The 22,897-nt window shown below is 46.5% G+C and overlaps 1 protein-coding gene across 7 annotated transcripts in view; it reads right to left on the minus strand.

Moving 5' to 3' along the window:
- LARGE1 (LARGE xylosyl- and glucuronyltransferase 1) overlaps nt 1-22,897 on the minus strand; it is a 769,194-nt gene that overhangs the window by 160,290 nt on the left and 586,007 nt on the right. For all 7 annotated transcript variants that reach the window (XM_063722909.1, XM_063722906.1, XM_009234297.4 and 4 more), the window contains one exon: nt 20,623-20,778. In XM_063722909.1, coding sequence (XP_063578979.1) covers nt 20,623-20,778 — 156 coding nt within the window. The remainder of the gene's footprint in view (nt 1-20,622; nt 20,779-22,897) is intronic.

The raw sequence follows: 22,897 nt of genomic DNA on the forward strand, positions 1-22,897 counted from the left end.
AGGTGTGTGGCTGTAGTGCTACTCAGGAGGCTGACGTGGGAGAATCACCTGAGCCTGGGACATGGAGGCTGCAGTGAGCTGAGATGGCACCACTGCACTCCAGCCTAGGCTACAGAGCAAAACCCTGTTTCAAAACAAAAACAAACAAAGAAAAAAAACAAAAAAAAGAGGATGCCTTTAACACCTGAGAAATGACTCCCCTCTTAGCTAAGAACAAAGGTGGTGCTCACTGAAAAACATATAACCAACCATAAACTCCTTAGAAACAAATGAGAAATGTTTTCCTAGACAACTTAGCATAACAATTTCAAATAACATGGGAAAACGGGCTGGGCACGGTGGCTCATGCCTGTAATCCCAGCACTTTGGGAGGCCAAGGTGGGTGGATCACCTGAGGTCAGGAGTTCGAGACCACCCTGGCCAATGTGGGGAAACCCGGTCTCCACAAAAAATACAAAAATTAGACGGGCATGGTGGCAGACACCTGTAATCCCACCTACTCAGGAGGCTGAGGCAGGAGAATCTCTTTAACCCGGGAGGCAGAGGTTGCAGTGAGCCGAGATCACAACAGTGCCCTCCAGCCTGGGTGACAGAGACTCCATCTCAAATAATAATAATAATAATAATAATAATAATAATAATAATAAAATAAATATAAATAAAAATAAAAATAACACAGGAAAATGCCCAAAGAAGAAAACGCTCAAAACTGACAAGGACCTCCATATGACCTGATGTTTTTCTCTCCCTAAAGGTACTGATTTCGATGTTTGTACTAGGTCTCGGAAAACAACAAAACAAAACAAAACTAGCACATTAACAAAACAGAAACTCTTTTCCTTTCATTTCACCTAAGTTTAATCAGAATGTTGGCACCCGTACTTTTTTCTCTTTTCTTTCTTTGAACTCTCTGAAAGTCTTACTTCATTAATCTGCTTGTAGAAGTTGTTTAACTAGCTGTACTTCTCTCTTCCTTCACCAACTTGTGAAAAGAGCAGGCACACCTGCTGACAGGGAGCTAAGAAGATAACATTTCAGATATGCACAGGCAGATACACAGATGTGCAAATCTGCAGCTGCCCAACAGACACGGTCTCATGTGAACCCCTACCAGGCAGGTATGATGTATGTTTTACAGATGAAGAACTGAAATTAAAAAGTGACACAACTTAGCAAAAAGCTAATCCACAGTGACAAAAATTGGACCTGGGCATGTGGGGTGGGGGAGTGACGCCTGGGAAGAGGCAAGAGAGGGTTGGGAGTGACAGAAACCTGCTCCACCATGACTGGAGCGATGGGTACATGGATGTGCACTTTCGTGAAAATTCAACAAACTGTGCACTTAGAATGGGAGGACTTGGCCAGGCGTGGTGGCTCATGCCTGTAATCCCAGCACTTTGGGAGGCCGAGGCAGGTGGATCACGAGGTCAGGAGTTCAAGACCAGCTTGGCCAAGATGGTGACACCCTGTCCCTACTAAAAATACAAAAAAATAGCCGGACGTGGTGGTGGGCACCTCTAATCCCAGCTACTCGGGAGGCTGAGGCAGATAATTGCTTGAACCCAGGGGGCAGAGGTTGCAGTGAGCCAAGATTGCGACACTGTACGCCAGCCTGGGCGACACAGCGAGCCTCCATCTCAAAAAAAAAAAAAAAAAAAAAAAAGAACAGGAGGACTTGTCGGAGGCAATCTGTATTTCCATAAAAATCAACTTTTAAAAAATGATAATTTGCCAAAGGTCACAGGAGGGCTGGTTCCATTTTTTTTTTTTCTGTTAAATCAGCCTTGTCTATCACACTATAGAATACAGACAAAAGTTTACATGGCAAGGGTTACCAACCTAGCTGAATATCATAGAATGTTTTTCCAAGAAGGTGTACTTTTCTAAATCACCAAATCAACAGTGTAGCAGTCGACAAGACAATCTATTAACTTGTTTCTGTATAGCTTTGTACCTGTTAAGACCATTGCCTTGACAGATTACTTGATGGCGTTATTTCTCAAGATGTGTGCTATGGAAGATGATGGCATTAATTGCTCCAGTTCCTTCTCTCTCCCCCACTCCCTGCCACCCCAGATATCCTTGCCCTTTGCAGTGGTGCTTACTAAAGAGGCACAGTTTATTTCTCTAGCCTTGAATAAGAGCTAGAATCATGACGTACTTTTGTTAACAAAAAGCAGCGGAAGTAATATTGTCCCAGTCTTGAGGCTAGACCTTAAGAGAAAGTGTTTCTTGCACCCCTACCAATGCCATGAGAAGATGCCGAGGCTAGCTTGCTGGAAGATGAGACATCTGGGGCAGAGCAGCTCCTCCCCAACTGCCCAAGTCATGCAAGCCAGCCCAGCCCAGCTGCCTCAATAAATAACTACTTATTTTTTTTGAGACAGAGCCTAGCTCTGTTGCCCAGGCTGGAGTGCAGTGACGTGATCTCAGCTCACTGCAACCTCTGCATCCTGGGTTCAAGTAATTCTCTGGCTTCAGCCTCCCGAGTAGCTGGGATCACAGGCGCTCACCACCACACCCGGCTACTTTCTGTATTTTTAGTAGAGACAGGGCTTCACCATGTTGGCCAGGCTGTTCTTGAACTCCTGACCTCAGGCAGTCCACCTGCCCAACCCTCCCAAAGTGCTGAGATTACAGGCATGAGCCACCGCGCCCGGCCAATAAATACTTCTTCTTGAAGGCCACTGAGGTCTTACTGGTTTTGAGCAATAGATACTGATAGAGTGCCATTGGTATTTTGTGGGGAGCACTTTTTTATTATGGCAACCTGTCCCACATATTGAAGGACAATCAACCTCCCGAGCTCCTGCCCACCAAATGCTTACAGCATTCTCCAGACAGCCCTGTGATGCTCCAAATGTACTTGAATATTTCCAAATGCAGCTTGGGAAACTGGCTGAGATCCAATGATCTGTGAGACACTGTCAGCTATCTCTAAAATTTTTAACTGTTAAAAGGATTCAGTTAGGGATATTCAGCTTTTCAAGTCAATTTGCTGTCCCTGCCTATTTGAAGATTCTCACCATGCCAACAGTTCAATATAAAGACAAGGAAGCTGAAATTCTCATTCCGTCTAAGATCTATGACCCCATTGCTTCCTTCTGACCTGTATGATTAAATCCAGATTTCCTTGTTGACAATTACGGGCTGCTCTCTCTGACCCATCACCCCCACACTCTGTGGCCTCATCATTGGTCTCTGTGCTCCCCAAACCTGCCTTTCCCTCACACCTCCATGACTTTGTTCCGTGCCATGCTCTTCCCTCTCGGGAATGCCCTCCCTCACTTCACTCCACTCTCCTCCACCTAAAACACCTTCCATTTACCTTTCAAGATTCAGCTGAGATGGCACCTGCTCTGTGATACCTCTGCAGATCCTGCTGGGTAGAAGCGATCCGTTTCTTTTCTGCGCTCCAAGAGCACTCAATTCGTAACTCCATTAAAGCACTTGTCAACTTGAACTGAAATTATTTAAGGGCAACTTTCCCGGTGAGACTGTGACATTTTACCATTGTCCTGAGCACCATGCCTGGCTTGTGACAGGTGCTCAATATCATGTGTTGCATGCCTGAAAAATATTTGCTGTATACAAAAAACCTGTAATCACTGTGAAGTTAAGACTATCCTTTCAATTTTCCTTTTGTGTCCTCTAATTATATGCACAGAAGGTGATCAATAAGCCCATTCTTCAGCCCATGGTGTGCTTCAATATTTGCATCCAAGGGTCTGTGACAGCTGAAAAGCTTTTGGAGAGCAAACAAGCATGTGCCAAGCTCCACGTAAGGTGCTGGGTACAGGTGATTTCCTCTCCTCCCCAGAGCCCCTGGTGAGTCACTGGCAGCCTCATCTGATAGTTGAGAAGGGTAGAGGTGTCAAACCTGGGTCTGTGCCCCTCCACCACCATGCTGCTGCTTCAGGAAAGACGCCTGCTTGGCCTCATGTAAAGATGCAGATGCAGCGCAGTGGCTAAAGTTACTGGTTCTAACCCACTCCTGCCTGGATCATCTCAGTTAAGTGGGTGAGTGACCTAACCTTTCTGAGCTCCAGGGTCCTCAACTGTAAAATGAGGACGACAAAACTCACTACCCCAGAAGGTTATAGAAGGATTCTGAAAGATGCTGCATAAAGAGAAAACAGCAACAGAATGAAGAAAACATTCAACAGATGTCACCTATTATCACAGGGATTATCACAGGAAAGGGAAACACCTGGGCCCCTGAAGACACCTACATGGACACTTTTTGTCCTCAAATCTCACCTGAAGGAGACTGTATGGCAAGGTCCTGGTGGGCAGGGATGGCAGGGGCTGGATGAGCCAGGGTGGCCCTTCTGATTCATAAATATTAGAGAGAGTCCCCCTGGCTTTCCTCTTGAGGGCCTAAAATTTGGCTATAAACCATAATGTTGCCTCCTGAGAGAAAACGTAACCAACCGCTATGCTCCTAAACTCCCTTACCCACACTGCAGAAGAGCACAAGAAATTATCCTCCACTGGAGACTAAACACCTACAAAATTCTTTGCAAGAGCAGGGTTGGCTTTTTTTTCCTCTGGTTTTGGTTTCTGTTTTAATATGTTCAGAAGAATGAATGGCTTTCAGTTCAATGAAGAGGAGAGTGGAAATGTGTGTGGATGTGTGGGTATGAGCGTGGGTAGGCAAATGTGTGTGGAGAAATGGGTCCTTCTTTGATGAGGCTTCAGACAAGTAGCTGGTCCTCACCATGTGAAAATGGGCATTAGTGAGTGGAGAATGAGAAACACATGTGTGTATGGGGGTTTCTCATCCCCTTCATTGACTGACTGGTTGATTGATTGAGATGGAGTCTCACTTGGTCTCCCAGGTTGGAGTGCAGTGGCATGATCTCGGCTCACTGAAACCTCTGCCTCCCGGGTTCAAGTGATTCTCCTGCCTCAGCCTCCCTAGTAGCTGGGATTACAGGTGCACACCAACACGCCCAGCTAATTTTTGTATTTTTAGTAGAGACAGAGTTTCACCATATTGGCCAGGCTGGTCTTGAACTCCTGACCTCAGGTGATCCACCTGCCTCAGCCTCCCAAAGTGCTGGGATTACAGGCATGAGCTACTGCGTCTGGCCTCTCCTCTTTATATTCACACACAGGTACATACCCTTGAGTTGAGGAAAAAGACATTCCCAGGTAAATGGCTCCAGGAACCACTTTCTAAAAAGCATCTATATGGTGAGTTCCTAACAGCAGGAGCTGTATCCCCTTCATTTCTGAACCATCTGAACCTAGCAATATCCAGGTTCTATATCAAACGTTAACAAAGATTTTCTGAGTGGTGGATTCACAGATGAATTTTATTGGCTTCTTTATACTTTTCTGTAGTTAATTAATTCCCTGCATTTTTCTCAAATGAGCTAATGCATGTAAAGTGTTTTGTAAACTCTAAAGTGCTGTAGAAACTTAAGCAATGTGGTTATGATTATATCATGTACTTTTCAAATCCTAATCTAGGCTTGCTTATTGCTGACTGCGTGGCTGATGTGATCCATCTTGGATGTTCAGCAAGCCTCTGTTGGATGTGCTCAGCCCCTGCATGTCAGGAGAGGGAGTACTGGTCAACAGAGGTGCTCCCAGGACTTCCAAAGTACACCGTGCCCTAGTGGGATAGACTAGGGCAGTCCTGGGGAAGAGGCCACCTCCAGCTCTGAACTCCATGGTACCAATAATGGGATTCGCTGGCATCCACATCCCAAGCTCACTTGCAGCCCTTGCTGCAGTGCTTAAAGGATATTATCTAGGGAATACTGTCATTTACCAACCACAGCGGGTATTATAGACAAAAAGTCAGGTGGCTGGGCACCATGGCTCATGCCTGTAATCCCAGCACTTTGGGAGGCCAAGGAAGGCGGATCATGAGATCAGGAGATCGAGACCATCCTGGCTAACACGGTGAAACCCCGTCTCTACTAAAAATACAAAAAATTAGCTGGGTGCAGTGGCGTGTGCCTGTAATCCCAGCTACTTGGGAGGCTGAGGCAGGAGAATCGTTTGAACCTGGGAGGGGATGGTTGCAGTGAGCCGAGATCGTGCCATTGCACTCCAGCCTGGGTGACAGAGTGAGGCTCTGTCTCAAACAACAACAACAACAACAACAACAACAACAACAAAAAACAAAAACAAAACAGGAAAGAAAGAAAGTCAGGTATGCTGTCAGACATACCTGTCCACAGGACTCTGGGCCAACCAGATGTCATCCTTGAACTTGCATGTTCATTTCTCCTCTACATGGTGCTTTGCACCTTGATCCAGCTAATACTAACTGGGTACCTACTATGTGACTGGCGCAATGCTAAATGTTTTCAGGTGCATTGCTTCATCAATTTAATCCTTCAGCACACATATCTGTTGTACAAAGGAGGAAACTAAGGCTCAGGAGCTTTCAGTAATCTGCTTCAGTGAGCGAGAAGAAGTCCAGGATGGGAATCCAGTCTTCGGACTTCCAACCAGGGACATTTCACAACACAATTACTTCTTCCCAGGGAATGGAGGTGAGAATCAAATGAGATGGTGGAAGATACAATGTTCCATGAACGAAGCAGGCCATAAAAAACTGTGGTCCCAATGCAGGAAAAAGACGAAAGGAAAAAGAAAAACCCACTCAAAAATAGAAGGGAACACATTATAATGTTAACAAAGATTTTCTGAGTGGTGGATTCACAGATGAATTTTATTGGCTTCTTAAACTTTTCTGTAGTTAACTAATTCCCTGCAATTTTCTCAAATGAGCTAATGCATGTAAAAGTGCTTTGTGAACTGTAAAGTGCTACCCAAACCTAAGCAATGTGGTTATGATTATATTATGTACCTTTTCAAATTCTAATTTAGGCTTGCTTATTCCTGACTGCGTGGCTAATGTTATCTCAATGGGGAGACTCTAGCAGTTTAGAAACTGCCTCCTTGGCCAGATGCGGCGGCTCACGCCTGTAATCCCAATACTTTGGGAAAACGAGGCGGGCAGATCACCTGAGGTCGGGAGTTCGAGACCAGCCTGGCCAACGTGGGGAAACCCCGTCTCTACTAAAAATACAAAAATTAGCCGGGTGTGGTGGTGGGTGCCTGTAATCCCAGCTACTCAGGAGGCTGAGGCAGAACAGCTTGAACCCAGGAGGTGGAGGTTGCAGTGAGCTGAGATCATGCCACTGCACTCCAGTCTGGGCAACAGACCAAGACTCCATCTCAAAAAAAAAAAAAAAAAAAAAGCAAAAAAAACAAAAACAAAAACAATAAAAAACCAAAAACAAACAACCCCCCGAAAAAACAAACAACAAAAAAACCAAAAACAAAACCTGCCTCCTTTTCACCCAGGGTTTGGGTAATTTCTCTGGAGAGCCATGGAGCCGGAGGGAGTATTTCATTAACAGGGTCTGAATGCTACTGTACACTGCTCTCCAGCCACTGCCACAGGGAACAGAGGGCTCCTGACAAGGGAGGCACAGAAACAAAAGACAGATTTCTCCTGAGATAAAATGCATTTGCTAAATTGCTTCTTTGGGCAGCCAGCTGAGGCAGAGGAAGATTTGGACTCAAGGGAAAATGGCCCGTTAGGCAGTTTGCATTTATTTCTCCTCATCTTTAAGGACAGTGGCCTAGACTGACCTTTTGAGCTGCTGGAAATGATGGCTGGTTATGCCCGAGGATCTAGAGGGAGTACAAGTGCATCCTGTGCTCTGGCCTTAGAGACTTCTGTTCACAGTTGCGCAAACTAAGGAGTGAGATTACGGGGATAACTGAAAAGTGAGACCTGATATCTCTGACACTCATTTTCTATGTGACCTTGAGCAAGTCATGTCTCTGAATTAGTAAGACAAAGGGTTTGGGCTTCCTAAAGTGACTCTCAAGGATCACGCACTCACTGGGTCAGGTAAAGTGGGGAGAGCTTTGCAGGTTCTTTCTCATGTAAGACTCACATCAACTCTATAGATTAGGAACCACTCTTAGTCCTCTTTAGTAGAAGAAGACATCCATCATCTGAAAGGTTTAGCCATTGCTTAAGGTTATACAGTGCATGAACAGAATAGCTGAGATTCAAACCCAGGTGTATTTCCTCTGAATTCTTGCAGGTAACCAAGTCACTAGAATGCCTAGTTGGTCAGCCTCTGGGCTTCTTTCTAGTACTAACACTAAACAATTCTATGACTGCAGAGGACTCAACACATATATTTCGTGTGGTGGCAGAAACATCCTGTGCTCACCAATATCCATATTCTCCTCTCTTCCTGGGCACAGAGCTAGGCTGTATCTCCAGCCTCCTTGCAGTTAAGAATAACTCTGTGATACAGCTCTGGCCATTGGAGTGTGGAAAGGCTCTGGCTAGTACAGGCACCACTCTGAAGCCTTGCTCAGGAACAAATTTTATTCACCTTCTTTTCTTGGCTGACAGCCAGAGCAAGAGACTCCTATAGAGCAGGCTGGGGTTCTGTGGAGGGCAGAGCCACAAGACAAAAGGAGCCTGGGTCCTTCAACCTGCAGAAAAGCTACCTGTCAATCATGAACACCCATTTGGACTTTCTGCAAGTAATCAACTTCCGGCAGGTTGAGCCACATTACAGCTGCTTGTGCTACCTTGACTAACAGGGACATTTGAATGCTTGTAGCCTGTAAGTGATGGAGACATAGTACGATAGACCAATTAAGGAGTCTGGGAGGCCCCATTTTTTTCTTCCTGTGACACCCCTCCTTCTGATGTCTTGGGGCAATGAGTGAAATCACTGATGGGGAAATTACCACTGAAGCACATTGCTTTGCACTTTCAACTTGCTTTCACTTTTTGGTGGCTTCGTATCCACTATTTCATTTTTACTCCTCCCCAATGCTTGCATGAGACAGGCAAGGCTGCCCTTAGGGCCCTCAGTTGACAGATGAGGGCCCAAGGTGCTCAGAGAAGCTGGGGCTCCAACTCTGGTTTCCTGAAACTTAACCCAGAGCTTGTCCCTGGGGTTTCTACAAAGCAGTTACATCATATTAAGCCACACAGACAGGCAGAAAAAGCTCACAATCTCCCTCGTTGCCGGCTGTGTGTATTAATCAACAAGTTCCAGGAACCCAAAGCATTTTTTACTAAGGAAACCAAACTATGAGTCCATTTTCATTCTTTTGCAGGGAGGTAGGGGGCTGCATTCAGGACTGCTGAGTGAAGGTTCAGAGAGGGTCTGCCCAGCCCTGACCTCGACTTGGAGGAGATAAGAAAAAGGCTTGCTCTCCTCCCTCCCAGTTATCAGTATTAATTCACGCGTCACATACAATTCATAGGCTCTTATTTTATGCCAAGTCTTGTGCTAGGAATGGGGAATGAGCTCCTTATTCTGCACTTATATTATTCCTATGGTCTAGGAGGAGAGGCAATGAAGCCAGTCACTAATTACAAACAGGGCAATCATAACACAAACCTTAATTTTAGGGGGCCTTTGCCAACTGCCACATTGTTCTAAGCTCCTGGCCCTGTCTTACCTTATTGATTCCTCTTAAGTCTATCAGATAGGAATAACTGATTTCCATCTCACAGATGAGAAAACCGAGGTGCAGGGAGTTTAAGCAGATCACCTGGAATCCCACAGCTGGCAGTCCAGCTGGGATTTCACATGAGGCAGCCTCATTCCAGAGCTGCCTTCTTACCTACTGTACAAGTAAAAGATGCTACTTGAGAAAGGGAGATCCGGTAGAAAGGAGAGCAAGGGAGGGAGCTGCTTTATAGACAAGGGTGGGCCGAACACCTGGCAAGTGCAGCGAGATGACAACCAGTGCCTAGAGGGGTCAAACACGGCTCTTTGTAAGTTGCAGCTGAACAGGATCAAAGCAGCCAGGCCACAAGGGGAAACTGTGGCCCAGACTTGTATCCACTGAGTCTCTTGATGCCACAGCTCCTCTTCCCTTCGCCCCCTCTCTCTGGAGCTTAACACTTTCCTGGAGGGTCCCTGGAGACTGGCCTTGAGTAGCCTAGCCTGTCTTAGGGTTTTGGGTCTGTCCATCCTAGGCTCTGCTGCCTGCTGCGTGACTGAAGAGTTGGCAACATGCGGCTCGCACGTGAGAGCAGGAATGCGTTCTGGGCTTTCTCCGGGGTTTTTCTGAGATACAGCTGTTTCCACAGAGCCATCTGTTTCTTGGCATTGCCTGGCAGGGTGATGCCATAAAATGTTATAGAATCTGTTTATATGTGTCTTATTTTTAACTTCTAGTTGAGGTGATGCTGTTGTCTTTTCCTCTTAGTGGGCTTAGTGTCAGGGAACTTGGCCTTGGAAGTGGCCTGTCACCTTCATAGTGTGAGAGAGTTAAGCATGGAAGCCTTCTTCATTTCAGAGGTGAGGCAGTGATCTCCCAGCAGTTGAGAGTGGGTATCCAAGACAAGCTTTCTGGAAAATACTCGTAACAATAACTGCCTAGATGGTGCAGCACTTTAACCCCTTTAACTCTCCTCAAATAGCCTGGTGTGGGTGCATTTACTGACCATTTTACAGATGGGAAAACCGAGGTTCACGTAAGGCTAGAGTTATGCCTAAAGTCACAGATCTGGTCTAGGGCCACAGGGTCTTGTTCTGTTGCTCAGGCTAGAGTGTGGTGGTGCCGTCTCGACTCACTGCAGCCTCGACCCCCCAGGCTCAAGTGATCCTCCCACCACAACCTCCTGAGTAGCTAGGATCACAGGCATGTGTGGTTTGCTTATTTTTCATAGAGACGAGGTCTCACTATGGTGCCTGGGTTGGTCTAAAACTCCTGGGGCTCAAGTGATCTTCCTGCCTTAACCTATCAAAGTGCTGGGATTACAGGTATGAGGCATTATGCCCAGCTTGGGCCAAATTTTCTGAGTCCAAGTGGAGGGATGTTTCTGGCACACCACAAATGCTTCAAGAAAAGGACTTGTTATAGTTCATTTGTTCAACAAGACTTATCGAGCATGGATCCGGTGCCAGGCACTCTTTAATGAAGATGTACTGATGAATAAAACAGATAAAAAGCCCTGTAGTCACAGAGCTTACATTCTAGTGGGTAGAGACATAATCAACAAAAATAAATAAGTCATGAATACATTAGTGATAAGTACTATGGAGAAAAATGAAGGAGCCCTGGAGAGAGGGAGTGCTGGGGTATGGGACAGGCACTGCAATTTTAGATAGAGGAGTATTTTAAATAGTCGTAGAGAGACCACTCGACTATGAATCAGGGCTTGATACCGGCTTCAGCTCTGCCACTAACTTGTTCTATGGATTCACCTCTCTGAGCTTCTATTTCCTTCTGTATAAAATGGAGATAACAGCAGTGGCTCACGCCTGTAATCCCAGCACTTAGGGAGGCCGAGGTGGGTGGATCACGAGGTCAGGAGTTCAAGACCAGCCTGGCCGAGATGGTGAAACCCCATCTCTATTAAAAATACAAAAATAAGCCAGGCATGGTGGCAGGCGCCTGTAATCCCAGCTACTCGGGAGGCTGAGGCAGAGAATTGCTTGAACCCGGGAGGCGGAGGTTGCAGTGAGCCGAGATTGCGCCACTGCACTCTAGCCTGGGAGACAGAGCGAGACTCTGTCTCAAAATAATAATAATAATAATAAAATAAAACAAATAAATAATAAAAAAGGAGATAACAGGAACTACCCTGAAGGGTTAGCGAAAGAGTAAGAAAACTGTATCCACATAACAACTAGGAGAATTGTGGAATAACCTGGATATATGTAATAATGTAACTTACTATTACATTAATATGACATACATAGCTACATCCATTTAGGAAGCACTTCCTTGTCTTGTGGCTTTAGAGTTAGGTAGACCTGGTTTCTAATCTCGGCCCCAGCACTGAGGAGTTGTGTGGCCTTGAACAAGTAAATCATTTCTTTGAAGCCCTCCTTTCCTTGTCTGTGAAATGTGACTCATAATGACTCCCTCCCTTTGTGGTGAAGATTAAAGTTGTATTTCCCTTTCTCTTTCTTCCCCTGCAGAAAATTTCCAATTCCCAAAAGCTAGAAGCAAGCAGGGAAAGCTCTTAGAACAGCACAAAGAGCTGTGCTCATGCAGTAGAGACCAGAATGACTAATACCTATAGTAGGGATACCCAGTGGGCTTTGGTTCCCTGCTATCACTAGGAGGCTAGGAGACCAATACTGACTACTCAGAGTGCTGTTTTGAGGAGGATAAAGAAGTTGGGCATGGGTGAATAATGCAGTCATCAATTAGTGATGTCTGCTGTGGGCAGGGGATGGAGACACTGGCTGTTGACTTACAATTCCATATATACTCAAAAATTCATTGGTGTCCAGTGTATTTTTTTTTTTGTAGTTTGTGGATGTTTGGTATGTTTCATAATCTAGCTTTTAACATAACAACAGATCATTCTTTTACCATCAGTTTTTCTAAATTAAATACCTTTGTGGGTTTTTTTTTAATGGGGGGAAGGGGGCGTTGGCTGCCTTGGAAAGAAGGAACAAGGAGGCGAGCCCAGAAAGGGTTTTTCTGAAGCTGATAAGCAGAAAGTGACAGCTGTCAGAAAGGAATCCACAGAATAAGCAGTGAATAGTCTGGGGCCATTTTCTGCCATGATAAACAGTGTCTTTCCTCCTCTGGCCAACCCCCCCCCACCTCCTCCAGCCTTTTCAATGCAACTGTAGTCATCAAATATTGTAAACTTAGTTTAATACTAAAATGAGTTTAGTGTTTGCTTACTAAAGGAAGGGCATACACTTTAGCAGCAAGTTTCCTGTCCAAATTGGTTAAAACCCATCTATTTTAATGGTTTTTGCATTTAAAAAGATGAGGTTCCTTTAGTTGGAAATTCCCTTAGGTGGAGTAAGACCCTCTTGATGATAAAGCATCACCCTACAAATACGATACTTAGGGAGCATCATATGTTTCTAAATAGCAAACTGAATGGAAACTTTCTATGCTAGCTTCTGGGCTGTCAGGTACTAGGGAGGTGGAAGGATCCTTATTTCCTTATGTTTCATTAAAAAAAAAAAACAACAAAAAAAACGAACAAAACCTAGACTCCAGAGGACAGGGCTCAGATCAGTGGGTTCTTTACAGAGGGGAATATTTCAGCACAACATGAGGTAGAACAGTTTAGCATCTGGAGCTTTCCAATAGCAGAGTAAGCTGCCTTGGAAGGTGGTGAGCTCCCTGTCTTTGGGAGGATTCCAGCAGAAGCCAGATGCAAGCCTATTAGGGATACTGTGGAAGGATTCTGAATAGATAAAACAGTAGAGAATAGCTCTGATTATCCAACTATGTTCTGGGAGAGTCCCGGGGTTTCTTGGATATTCTTTTATAAATTTAATTTAATTTAATTTAATTTAATTTAATTTAATTTTAGGGACTGGGTTTCGCTCCATCACACAGGCTGGAGTACAGTGGATCGATCATAGCTCACTTCAACCTTCAACTTCTGGGCTCAAACAATCCTTGTGCCTCTGCCTCCAAAAGTGCAAGGATTACAGGCATGAGCTACCGCACCCTGCCATTTCTTGGATATTCTTGAGGGGCTGGGTTGTTGAGGAAAAGGGAGAGAAATGCTAAGGTATAGAATTCTAGCCTCCATCCCTATGTCAATCAATCAACTCATAATAACCAATGCTTACCAAATGCTTACCGCACTACATAAAGAATTTACAAGTTCCACGGAGAGATGCCCAAACTATGAGAGACAAGTGGCTGTGGCCAATTAGCTACTGTCATTCCATAGCACTGGGGGAGCCTGTTCTCTTGCAAATCAAACTGTCTTGTCCTACAGCAAGTAGCCCAACCAGTGGCTCTGAAATGGGGCTCTGCCCCTCACGTCTTGGCTCCTTGATGAAGAATTACATCCCTGACTAGATGTCCTTATTTTTATTCTGGCAGCAAGGCAAACCAAATAGCCTCTTCTTCCTACCCTGAGTTTCTGAATTAGTGGGGATACTTGGGATTGTTTGACTTAGAGCAAATGTGACACCCCCTCACATGCGTTACAGACAGATTTCTCAGAGACTCTACAGGTTCCCTACTCTGCTACGTCTTTTTACCAGAGTTGCTAATAAAACCTAAAGCCTATGTGTGGAACAGTGGATTATGATCACACGGGTCAGGCATTGGGGTCTGTGAAGAAACTCATCCCAAGGCCCACTGTGTTCCTGGTGCCAAGTCCTTTTTTGGCCTTCAATTGTCCATAAAACCCCATGGCAATGGTGTCATGCTCCCGTTTCTCAGATGGTAAACTCGAGGCTCAGAGCATTTAGGTGACTTCTCTGAGGTCATGTGTCTATTAAATGAGCGATTCAGATTATCAGAGAGCTCATACTCTTATTGTCATTATCAATTTCCCAGTGAAAAAATTAAAATAATGCAAAAATTAACTTCTGCAGCTCTTTCTTTCTCTTTCTCTTTTCTCTCTCTCTTTTTTTTTTTTTTTGACGGAGTCTTGCTCTTGTTGCCCAGGCTGGAGTGCGATGGCATGACTTTGGCTCACTGCTTCCTCCGCCTCCCAGATTCAAGCGATTCTCCTGTCTCAGCCTCCTGAGTAGCTGGGATTACAGACACGCGCCACCATGCCCAGCTACTTTTTGTACTTTATTAGTAGAGACGGGGTTACACCATGTTAGCCAGGCTGTTCTCGAACTCCTGACCTCAGGTGATCTGCCCGCCTCGGCCTCCCAAAGTGCTGGGATTACTGGCGTGAGCCACCACACCTGGCCTGTGCAGCCATTTTTATAGTTCTCATACTGACTTCATTTGACTCTCAGCTCCCAGCAGGTCCTCGAGTGATCATGCTTGTGTTGGCTCCTGGTCTCCAGTGCTCATGTTGCTCCCTCCCTCCCTCCCACTAAGTTTACCCTTCAGACTCCTTCACTCCTACTTATTCATCCTTTAAATCTCACCTCCTTCAGGAAGTCTTCCTTGATGCACCTTCTCTCCCTAGTTGTGTAAAATGCCCTTCCTGTGTGCTCTCAAAGCACTACCACTATTCTGGCACTAACCGCACTACTTAGTAATCCTCTGCTTGTCTGTATCCCTCACTCAACAGTCACTGCAAGAGCCGAGCTTTAATCTGCAATGCTGCCTGCTGGAACACTAGCCCTGTGTCTGGCGACTAAGTGAATTATCAACTGGGTGGATGATACGGTTTGGCTGTGTCCCCACCCAAATCTCATCTTGAATTGTAGCTCCCATAATTCCTACATGTTGTGGGAGGCACACAGTGGGAGTTAACTGAATCATGGGGGCAGGGTCCCCCCATACTGTTCCCATGGTAGTGAATAAGTCTCATGAGATCTGATGGTTTTATAAGGGGAAACCCCTTTCACTTGGTACTCATTCTCTCTCTTGCCTGCCACTGTGTAAGAAGTCCCTTGCTCTTCCGCCATGATTGTGAGGCCTCCCCAGCCATGTGGAACTGTGAGTCAATTAAACTTCTTTCCTTTATAAATTACCCTGTCTCAGGTATGTCTTTATCAGCAGCGTGAAAATGGACTAATACAGTGGATGTAAGGAGCCTTAAGTCACTTAGCCATTGCCATCAGAGCCTGCTCCCATCTAGGATCTCAAGTCCAAAGAAGAGGTTCCTGACTTGGTTTCTTTCAGACTCACCACCATCTGTGCACTTATCACAGCTCTAATGACCTCTTCCCACAGAGCTGGGAGCATAGGCTTTGGGCTGGATCCAAGATCATACCCTTTCCCTGTGGTTGTGTCTGCAGATAACACTTGACATGCTACGGAGGACCAGGTGGTAAACTCCCTACAGAGCTGTGGTTCGGGAGTGCAATGTTTACAGACTCTCTCTTTGCCCCAGCTCCAGCCCCAGCCCCAGCCAGCAGAGGAACAGGGCTGGAGCAGTGCACAGGAACCTGCTTGTCTTGACTTATGAGTACTAGCTGCACCTGCTCTCATATTCTTAGTACCCACAAAACAATCCATCTGCTCTCTCCATTCCCACCACAACTGTCCTAGAGATGAGAGCCCCATCCGTCCTAGAGATCAGAGCCCCATCCATCATGTTTTTGCCTGGGATGTGGGATGGGGCAAGGTCCCCTTTTTTTTTTTTTAGATGGAGTCTCAGTCTGTCACCCAGGCTGGAGTGCAGTGGCATGATCTCGGCTCACTGCAAGCTCCGCCTCCCGGGTTCATGCCATTCTCCTGCCTCAGCCTCCTGAGTAGCTGGGACTACAGGCGCCCACCACCACGCTCGGCTATTTTTTTGTATTTTTAGAGAGACAGGGTTTCACCGTGTTAGCCAGGATGGTCTCGATCTCCTGACCTCGTGATCCACCTGCCTCAGCCTCCCAAAATGCTGGGATTACAGGCATGAGCCACTGCGCCCGGCCGGGGCAATGTCCTTTAAGTGGTCCCTCCAGTTTTGTCTTTTTCATTTCATCCTCTACCTTGAGTGATTTTTCTCTAATATAAATCTGCCCATCACTAAAACCCTTCAGTGGCTCCTCACTGCCCTGAGGAGAAACTCCAAGCTTCTCAGCACAGTCAGGGCACCTCCTGGTCAGCTTTGTTCCTAGCCATTCCCCCAACATGCCTGTACTCTGGTACACGAACTTCCAGCATGTTCTCTTTTAACAGTTCACTTCTTCATCTGCTCTTCCCTTTACCTGGTGGTACTTCATTCTTACTTCTTAAATTTACTTAGTACTTTCACTCAATAAATATTTATTAGGTGCTTATTATGTGCTTGGTTCTATCCTATGCTAGGACAGAGAACCTCAGAGGTGAACAGTACAAAGTCTTTAAGAGTCTTATGTTTTGGTATTACATTTATGAAAAAACGCAGGAAACGAACATATGAACCAGGTAATTGTAAACAGGAGTAGATGCTCTGACAAAAAGAAAACAGGGGCTGGGTGCAGTGGCTCATGCCTGTAATCCCAGCACTTTGGGATGCTAATGAGGGTGGATCACCTGAGGTCAGGAGTTCGAGACCAGCCTGGCCAACACAGTGAAACCCTGTCTCTACTAAAAATACAAAAAAAGTTAGCTGGGCATGGTGGCAGGCACCTCTGATCCCAGCTACTTGGGAGGCTGAGCCAAGGAGAATTGCTTGAATCTGGGAGGCAGAGGTTGCCGTGAGCAGAGATCGCGGCACTGCACTCCAGCCGGGGCGACAGGGCGAGATTCCGTCTGAAAAAAAAAAAAAAGCCGGGCGCAGTGGCTCATGCCTGTAATTCCAGCACTTTGGGAGGCTGAGGCAGGTGGATCATGAAAGAGATCAAGACCATCCTGGCCAACATGGTGAAACCCCGTGTCTACTAAAAATACAAAAATTAGCTGGGCATGGTGGCATGCACCTGTAGCCCCGGCTACCCAGGAAGCTGAAGCAGGAGAATTGCTTGAACCGGAGAGGCGGAGGTTACAGTGAGCTGAGATCGCGCCACTGCACTCTAGCCTGGTGACAGAGCAAGACTCCGTCTCAAAAAAAAAAAAAAACAAACAAAAAAAACACCAAACAGAAACAGAGCATGTCCTAGACAGTGACTTAAAATGGGTTACTTTGTGTGGGGGTAGGGGACTGGAAACTTTCTGTGATGTCACAGCTGAGACATTTAAACACAGAGGGACAGGGTATTCCTGCCAGTGGGAACAGTAAGCACGAAGGCCCTATGGTGAGTCCGGAATGTAGAAGGCCGGCCCATGCATAGTGGTCAAGGGACAGAGGGGAGACAGACTGGGATGACAGCCACGGTGACTGCTTAGAGCAGGCTGCTCTCTCATTCATGGGCCTCCTGGGGCTGGACGGCCCTTCCTGTTGGCATCTCTAAGAGTTGTTAAGTGGCAGGCCACTTACATACAGGGGCAGGCTCAGTCTCTAAGTTCAACCCTCGTGAGCTACATGGCTCCTGGCAGATGGCCAGCATTCACGCATTCTTCCTGAGCAAATAAATATGGTCACGGATTCCGTGAAGACCACCGACGACTTCTTCACCTCGACGATCCCCCCAGGGGAAGGAGATGGTAGGAAAAGCTGGTGAGTCACTCATAAAAGGAGTCTCATTTCTTATGACACTGAGCAGCAGCATGGCACGGGAATGCACCGATACAGATGATTAACTGACAGCTTCATCCTGCAAGGCTTTTTATGGGAGCCTTCTCCACGGAGGGGGGAAATAAACGAGGTAGGAGAACAGTTTCTATTTAACGTTTGGAAAAATGTGCTGAATGGGCACTCAAATCTTGATGATGACAAATACTGATGTGAGCAAAGAGAACCGAAGGAAAAACTGAAAGAACAGTGTTTGTTGAGCCTCTAAGTGCTTCCCAGAATCTGAAAGAGTTCGAGTGCTTAATGGTTTTCTTTCCTTTATCACCAGATGCAAAGGAGGGCAGATGCTGAGAAGGCCTCTAGGGTGATGGGGAGAAGGGCCGGAGACAGTGGAGATCCACTGTGACTTGGGGACCCAGTCACAGAGAGCAGGGGTGCACTGTGACCAGGGTCATCCTGATAAAAGGCCAGGCGAGTACCTGCCTCTGGTCCTTCCATAGGTGCCCTTCTCTGCCATTGGGAGCCTAAAAGATTTCTCACTACATCCAAAATAACTATAAAAAATAACTATAAAAACAGCAACAACAACAACAACAATAAATCAAAATTCTGAATCTGAAACCCAACATACAACCTCCTACCAATCTGGTTCCTGCCTACCTGAGCCCTCCCTCCCCACCAGCTCCTGGGCACACTGGCCATCCTTCTGTTCCACACCTCGAACCTGTCCTGCCTCAGGGCCTATGCACCAGCTACTTCCTCTACCTAGAACGTGCTCCCTTCGCTCTTCTATGGGAGGCTCGTTCATGTCATTTAGGTTTTAGACTAAATGTCACCTCCTCATAGAAATCCTTAAACCAACGGAGCTGCTCACTAATACATTGCTATGTAGCGGTTGCCACTGGCTGATCATTGTTTTCTGAGAGTTTAGTTATTAACTGTGTCTCTTCCACCAGAATATAAATATCATGAGATCAGGAACCAAAGTCCTTTTTCACCTATGAATACTCAGTGTGCAGAATAAGTAGAAGGTCCTCAGTAAATGTTTGCTGCCTAAAGGAATGAACCAGGTACTTCTTTCTGTGTCTAATACTAAGGGTCAAGGAAAGAGCAGAGTGCAAATATTGACTATGCATCTAACACAGGACCAACACCAAGCTAGGTGCTTTGCATGCAACTTTTCAGCTACTCTCAAAACATCCCATGTAAGTTTGTTGTTGTTGTTTTTGAGACAGAGTCTAACTTTGTTGCCCAGGCTGGAGCGTAGTGGCATGATCTCAGCTCACTGCAACCTCCGCCTCCCGGATTCAAGCAATTCTCCTACCTCAGCCTCCCGAGTAGCTGGAATTATAGGTGCCTGCCACCACGCCCAGCTAATTTTTGTATTTCTAGTAGAGATGGGGTTTCACCATGTTAGCCAGGCTGGTTTCGAACTCCTGACCTCAGGTGATCCGCCCACCTCAGTCTCCCAAAGTGCTGAGATTACAGGCGTGAGCCACCGTGCCTGGCCCCACAGAAGTTTTTATTCTCCATTTGACAGTTGAAGAAAATGAAGCACAGAGGTTGAGTCACTTATCTGAGATCACACAGGTAGTAACTGGAAGGAATTAAAGCCAAACCCAGGTCAGCCTGACTCCCCATGCCCTGCTTTTTCTGTTAAAGTGCCTCTTCTCTATATCCTAAGAATTCACAACCAGTCTCAACGTTGCTCCTTGTTTCCTGTGGGACCATGGGCAACCTGCCTAATCTCTCTGTGCCTCAATTTACTCAACTCTAAAAAGTGGGTTTCGGCTGGGCGTGGTGGCTCACAACTGTAATTCCAGCACTTCGGGAGGCCGAGGCAGGCGGATCACGAGGTCAGGAGACTGAGACCATCCTGGCTAACACAGTGACACCCCGTCTCTACTAAAAATACAAAAAATTAGCTGGGTGTGGTGGTGCATGCCTGTAATCCCAACTACTTGGGAGGCTGAGGCGGAAGAATCGCTTGAACCTGGGAGGCAGAGGTTGCAGTGAGCCGAGATCATGCCACTGCACTCCAGCCTGGGTGACAGAGTGAAACTCTGTCAAAAAAAAAAAAAAAAAAAAATTGGGTTTCTAGGAACATCAAATGAGATACAGCATATGAACAAATTATAAGTGGTGAACAAACAGAGAAACAGGAATAGCTATAGTAGACTGTAGCTATAGCGGTGACTTAGTACCTACCTAACACTGTCTTCACCCATGCTTACCCTAAAGGAGCCAGTTACTCGTGAAAAGCTCTTTTTGTGTTTCCTCTTGCACTGACTACACTGAATCCTGGGTCTCCCATGTGGATATCATGTCCACAAAAACGCTGGCGTTTCCTGGCTATGAGAGACACTTGATCTTTCCTTTCACTGGTGGTTTTTTTCATTCTGTTTTCTCTGCTTGGAAGCTCACTTCTGACTTCACCTCGTCTGGACCAAACATACCCTGTCTGCATCCACAGTGATGAGCATGCAAAGGACCCACTGATGTACCTCTCTCCCCCACTAGATGGTGGACCCTGGGCACCGATGGCATTGTGCTCATCTAGGTCCTGCCATGAGCCTGACATAGAGCCTGGCATGGGGGAGGTCCTTGATGGATGAGCAGAGAAGCCGCCCCTTCCCTGTCCAGCCTTGTGAGCCACTTACGTTTTCACTGTTGACATCAGCCTCACTGGGGCAGCCAAACAGTTCCCGCCTCAAAAGATTGCCGTCATACTCCAGGAAGGTCAGGTAGAGGTTGCGAAAAAACTCCACATGCTTGTTCTTCACCCGGAGCTTCTTGGGGGAGTTCCAGTGAATGACCTGGCAGGGAGATAAGGAAGTGGTCAGGTATGGTGGGGGTCCCTCACACCTGTAGGAAGCCATGGCTCAGCACTGGGCTAAGCATTATTTGAGGGTCCGCTCGTTCACTCATTCAACATTTTGGCAGAGTGGTTAAGGGTAAGGGCTCTGGGGCCAGGTCACCTGGGATCAAACCCTGACTCTGCTCTAGATAGTCCTTTAATCTCACACAAGTGACTGAATCTCTGTGCCTCAGTTTCCTCATCTGTGAAATGGGAATAATCTGTGCCAGTTATTACATTGTCATCTCTCAGCCCTAAGATGTGATGCTTAGGCCACAACTCTGCAAATTCTGCTTGGCCACCTGCTGCCTGTAGGTGCCACCCAGAGGCAGCATGACTGGGACATGAAGGGTCTGGAAGGGGAGAAAGGCGCTTGCTCCTCCTGTTGCTTCCTGTCCCTGTGGGCATCACCCTAGTCCCATTTTTTCAGCCCAGCAGTGGCACCTCCTTTCTTTAGCAGCAGCTACATCCATTCTGCAGTTTTTCTCACACTCAGAACATGCTTCGTTGTCCCTACTTCTCAGCCCAGTGATGCTGCCTCTGGAATCAGCTGGTGATGCCATCCTAGAGGTCTGGGTCCTGGCCCTAGGTTTTAATCATTCCTACCTCCTCCTCCTATTTCTTCAGCTCTAGGGTGGTGCTTCCCGTACCAAGTGAACACTTTATGCCTCATAACTATTTTTAAAGATTAAATTCTCTGTTCAAATAATTGCTGTGGTTTCTGCCTCCAGCCAGGACATTGAATGATACACTGTCTCATAAAGCTTTTTTGAAAAATAAACAAGTTCATGCCTATAAAGCATGTAAATAATGCCCAGCACATGGTAGGTGCTCAATAGATGCTGGTTCTGACTAATGAGTGCCTAGAGTATAGAGGGCTGGGAAGCAGCCAGAGACATGGGACACTGGGTCCCTCCCTTGGCACACTCATGGTCAGTTGGGGAAAAGTGTCCACAAACAGGTAATTTGAATGTGATGATGGAGAGGCAATCAAGAAGAAATGAGAGGCCGGGTGCAGTGGCTCATGCCTGTAATGCCAGCACTTTGGGAGGCTGAGACGGGCAGATCACCTGAGGTCAGGAGTTCAAGACCAGCCTGGCCAACATGGTGAAACCCTGTCTCCACCAAAAATATAAAAATTAGCTGGGCGTGGTGGCAGGTGCTTGTAATCCCAGCTACTCAGGAGGCTGAGGCAAGAGAATCACCTGAACCCAGGAGGTGGAGGTTGCAGTGAGCCAAGATTGCACCACTGCACTCCAGCCTGGGCAACAAAGTGAGACTCCGTCTCAAAAAATAAAAAAAAAAGAAGAAATGAGAGCTGAAGAATGATCAGAGAAGCATCAAAGAAGAAGATGCTTATGCTGGAGCTTGAGGGAGACAGGGCCTGGGACAGAGGGAAGATGTGTTGTGTGGGGCCGGGTGGCTCATTTGGAACATGAGAACTCAAGTGCTCTAGCTGGAGCACAAGGGGCAGAAAGATGTGGGGAGGTGTAGTTGGTAGTGGGGTCGTAGGGTCATGCCCTGGACCTGAGAGGCCCATGGTCAGCACTCAGACTGTAGGTACTGCAGATTTTCAGGAGGAGGAACATCCATAACTCCAGGTTTCAGAAAGATCACTCTATTTATAATGAAGAAGATGCAAGTCGCAGGATGGGAGATGCAAAACTAGAGCCTAGGATGATGGTTAAGAGTCCGCTGTAACTTCCAGCCGAGACAGAAAGCCTTGCAGACAGTTTGATTGGAGAGACAAGATATGCACACAAAAAAAAATCTGGGAAAAGCAATAAAATATTTATAAAATATTTATTTATTTGTTTATGACATGGTCATAACAAAGTGCACTCTTGGTTCACTGCAGCCTCGACCTCCTGGGTTCAGGTGATCCTCCCACCTCAGCCCTCTGAATAGCTGGGACCAGGCACATGCCACTATGCACAGCTAAGTTTTTGTATTTTGTAGAGATGGGGTTTTGCCATGTTGCCCAGGCTGGTCTCAAACTCCTGGACTCAAGTGATCCTCCCACCTTGGCCTCCCAAAGTTCTGGGATTACAGGTGTGAGCTACCACACCTGGCCTAGA

The sequence above is a fragment of the Pongo abelii genome, chromosome 23 (assembly GCF_028885655.2).
Source record: "Pongo abelii isolate AG06213 chromosome 23, NHGRI_mPonAbe1-v2.0_pri, whole genome shotgun sequence".
Taxonomy (NCBI): domain Eukaryota; kingdom Metazoa; phylum Chordata; class Mammalia; order Primates; family Hominidae; genus Pongo; species Pongo abelii.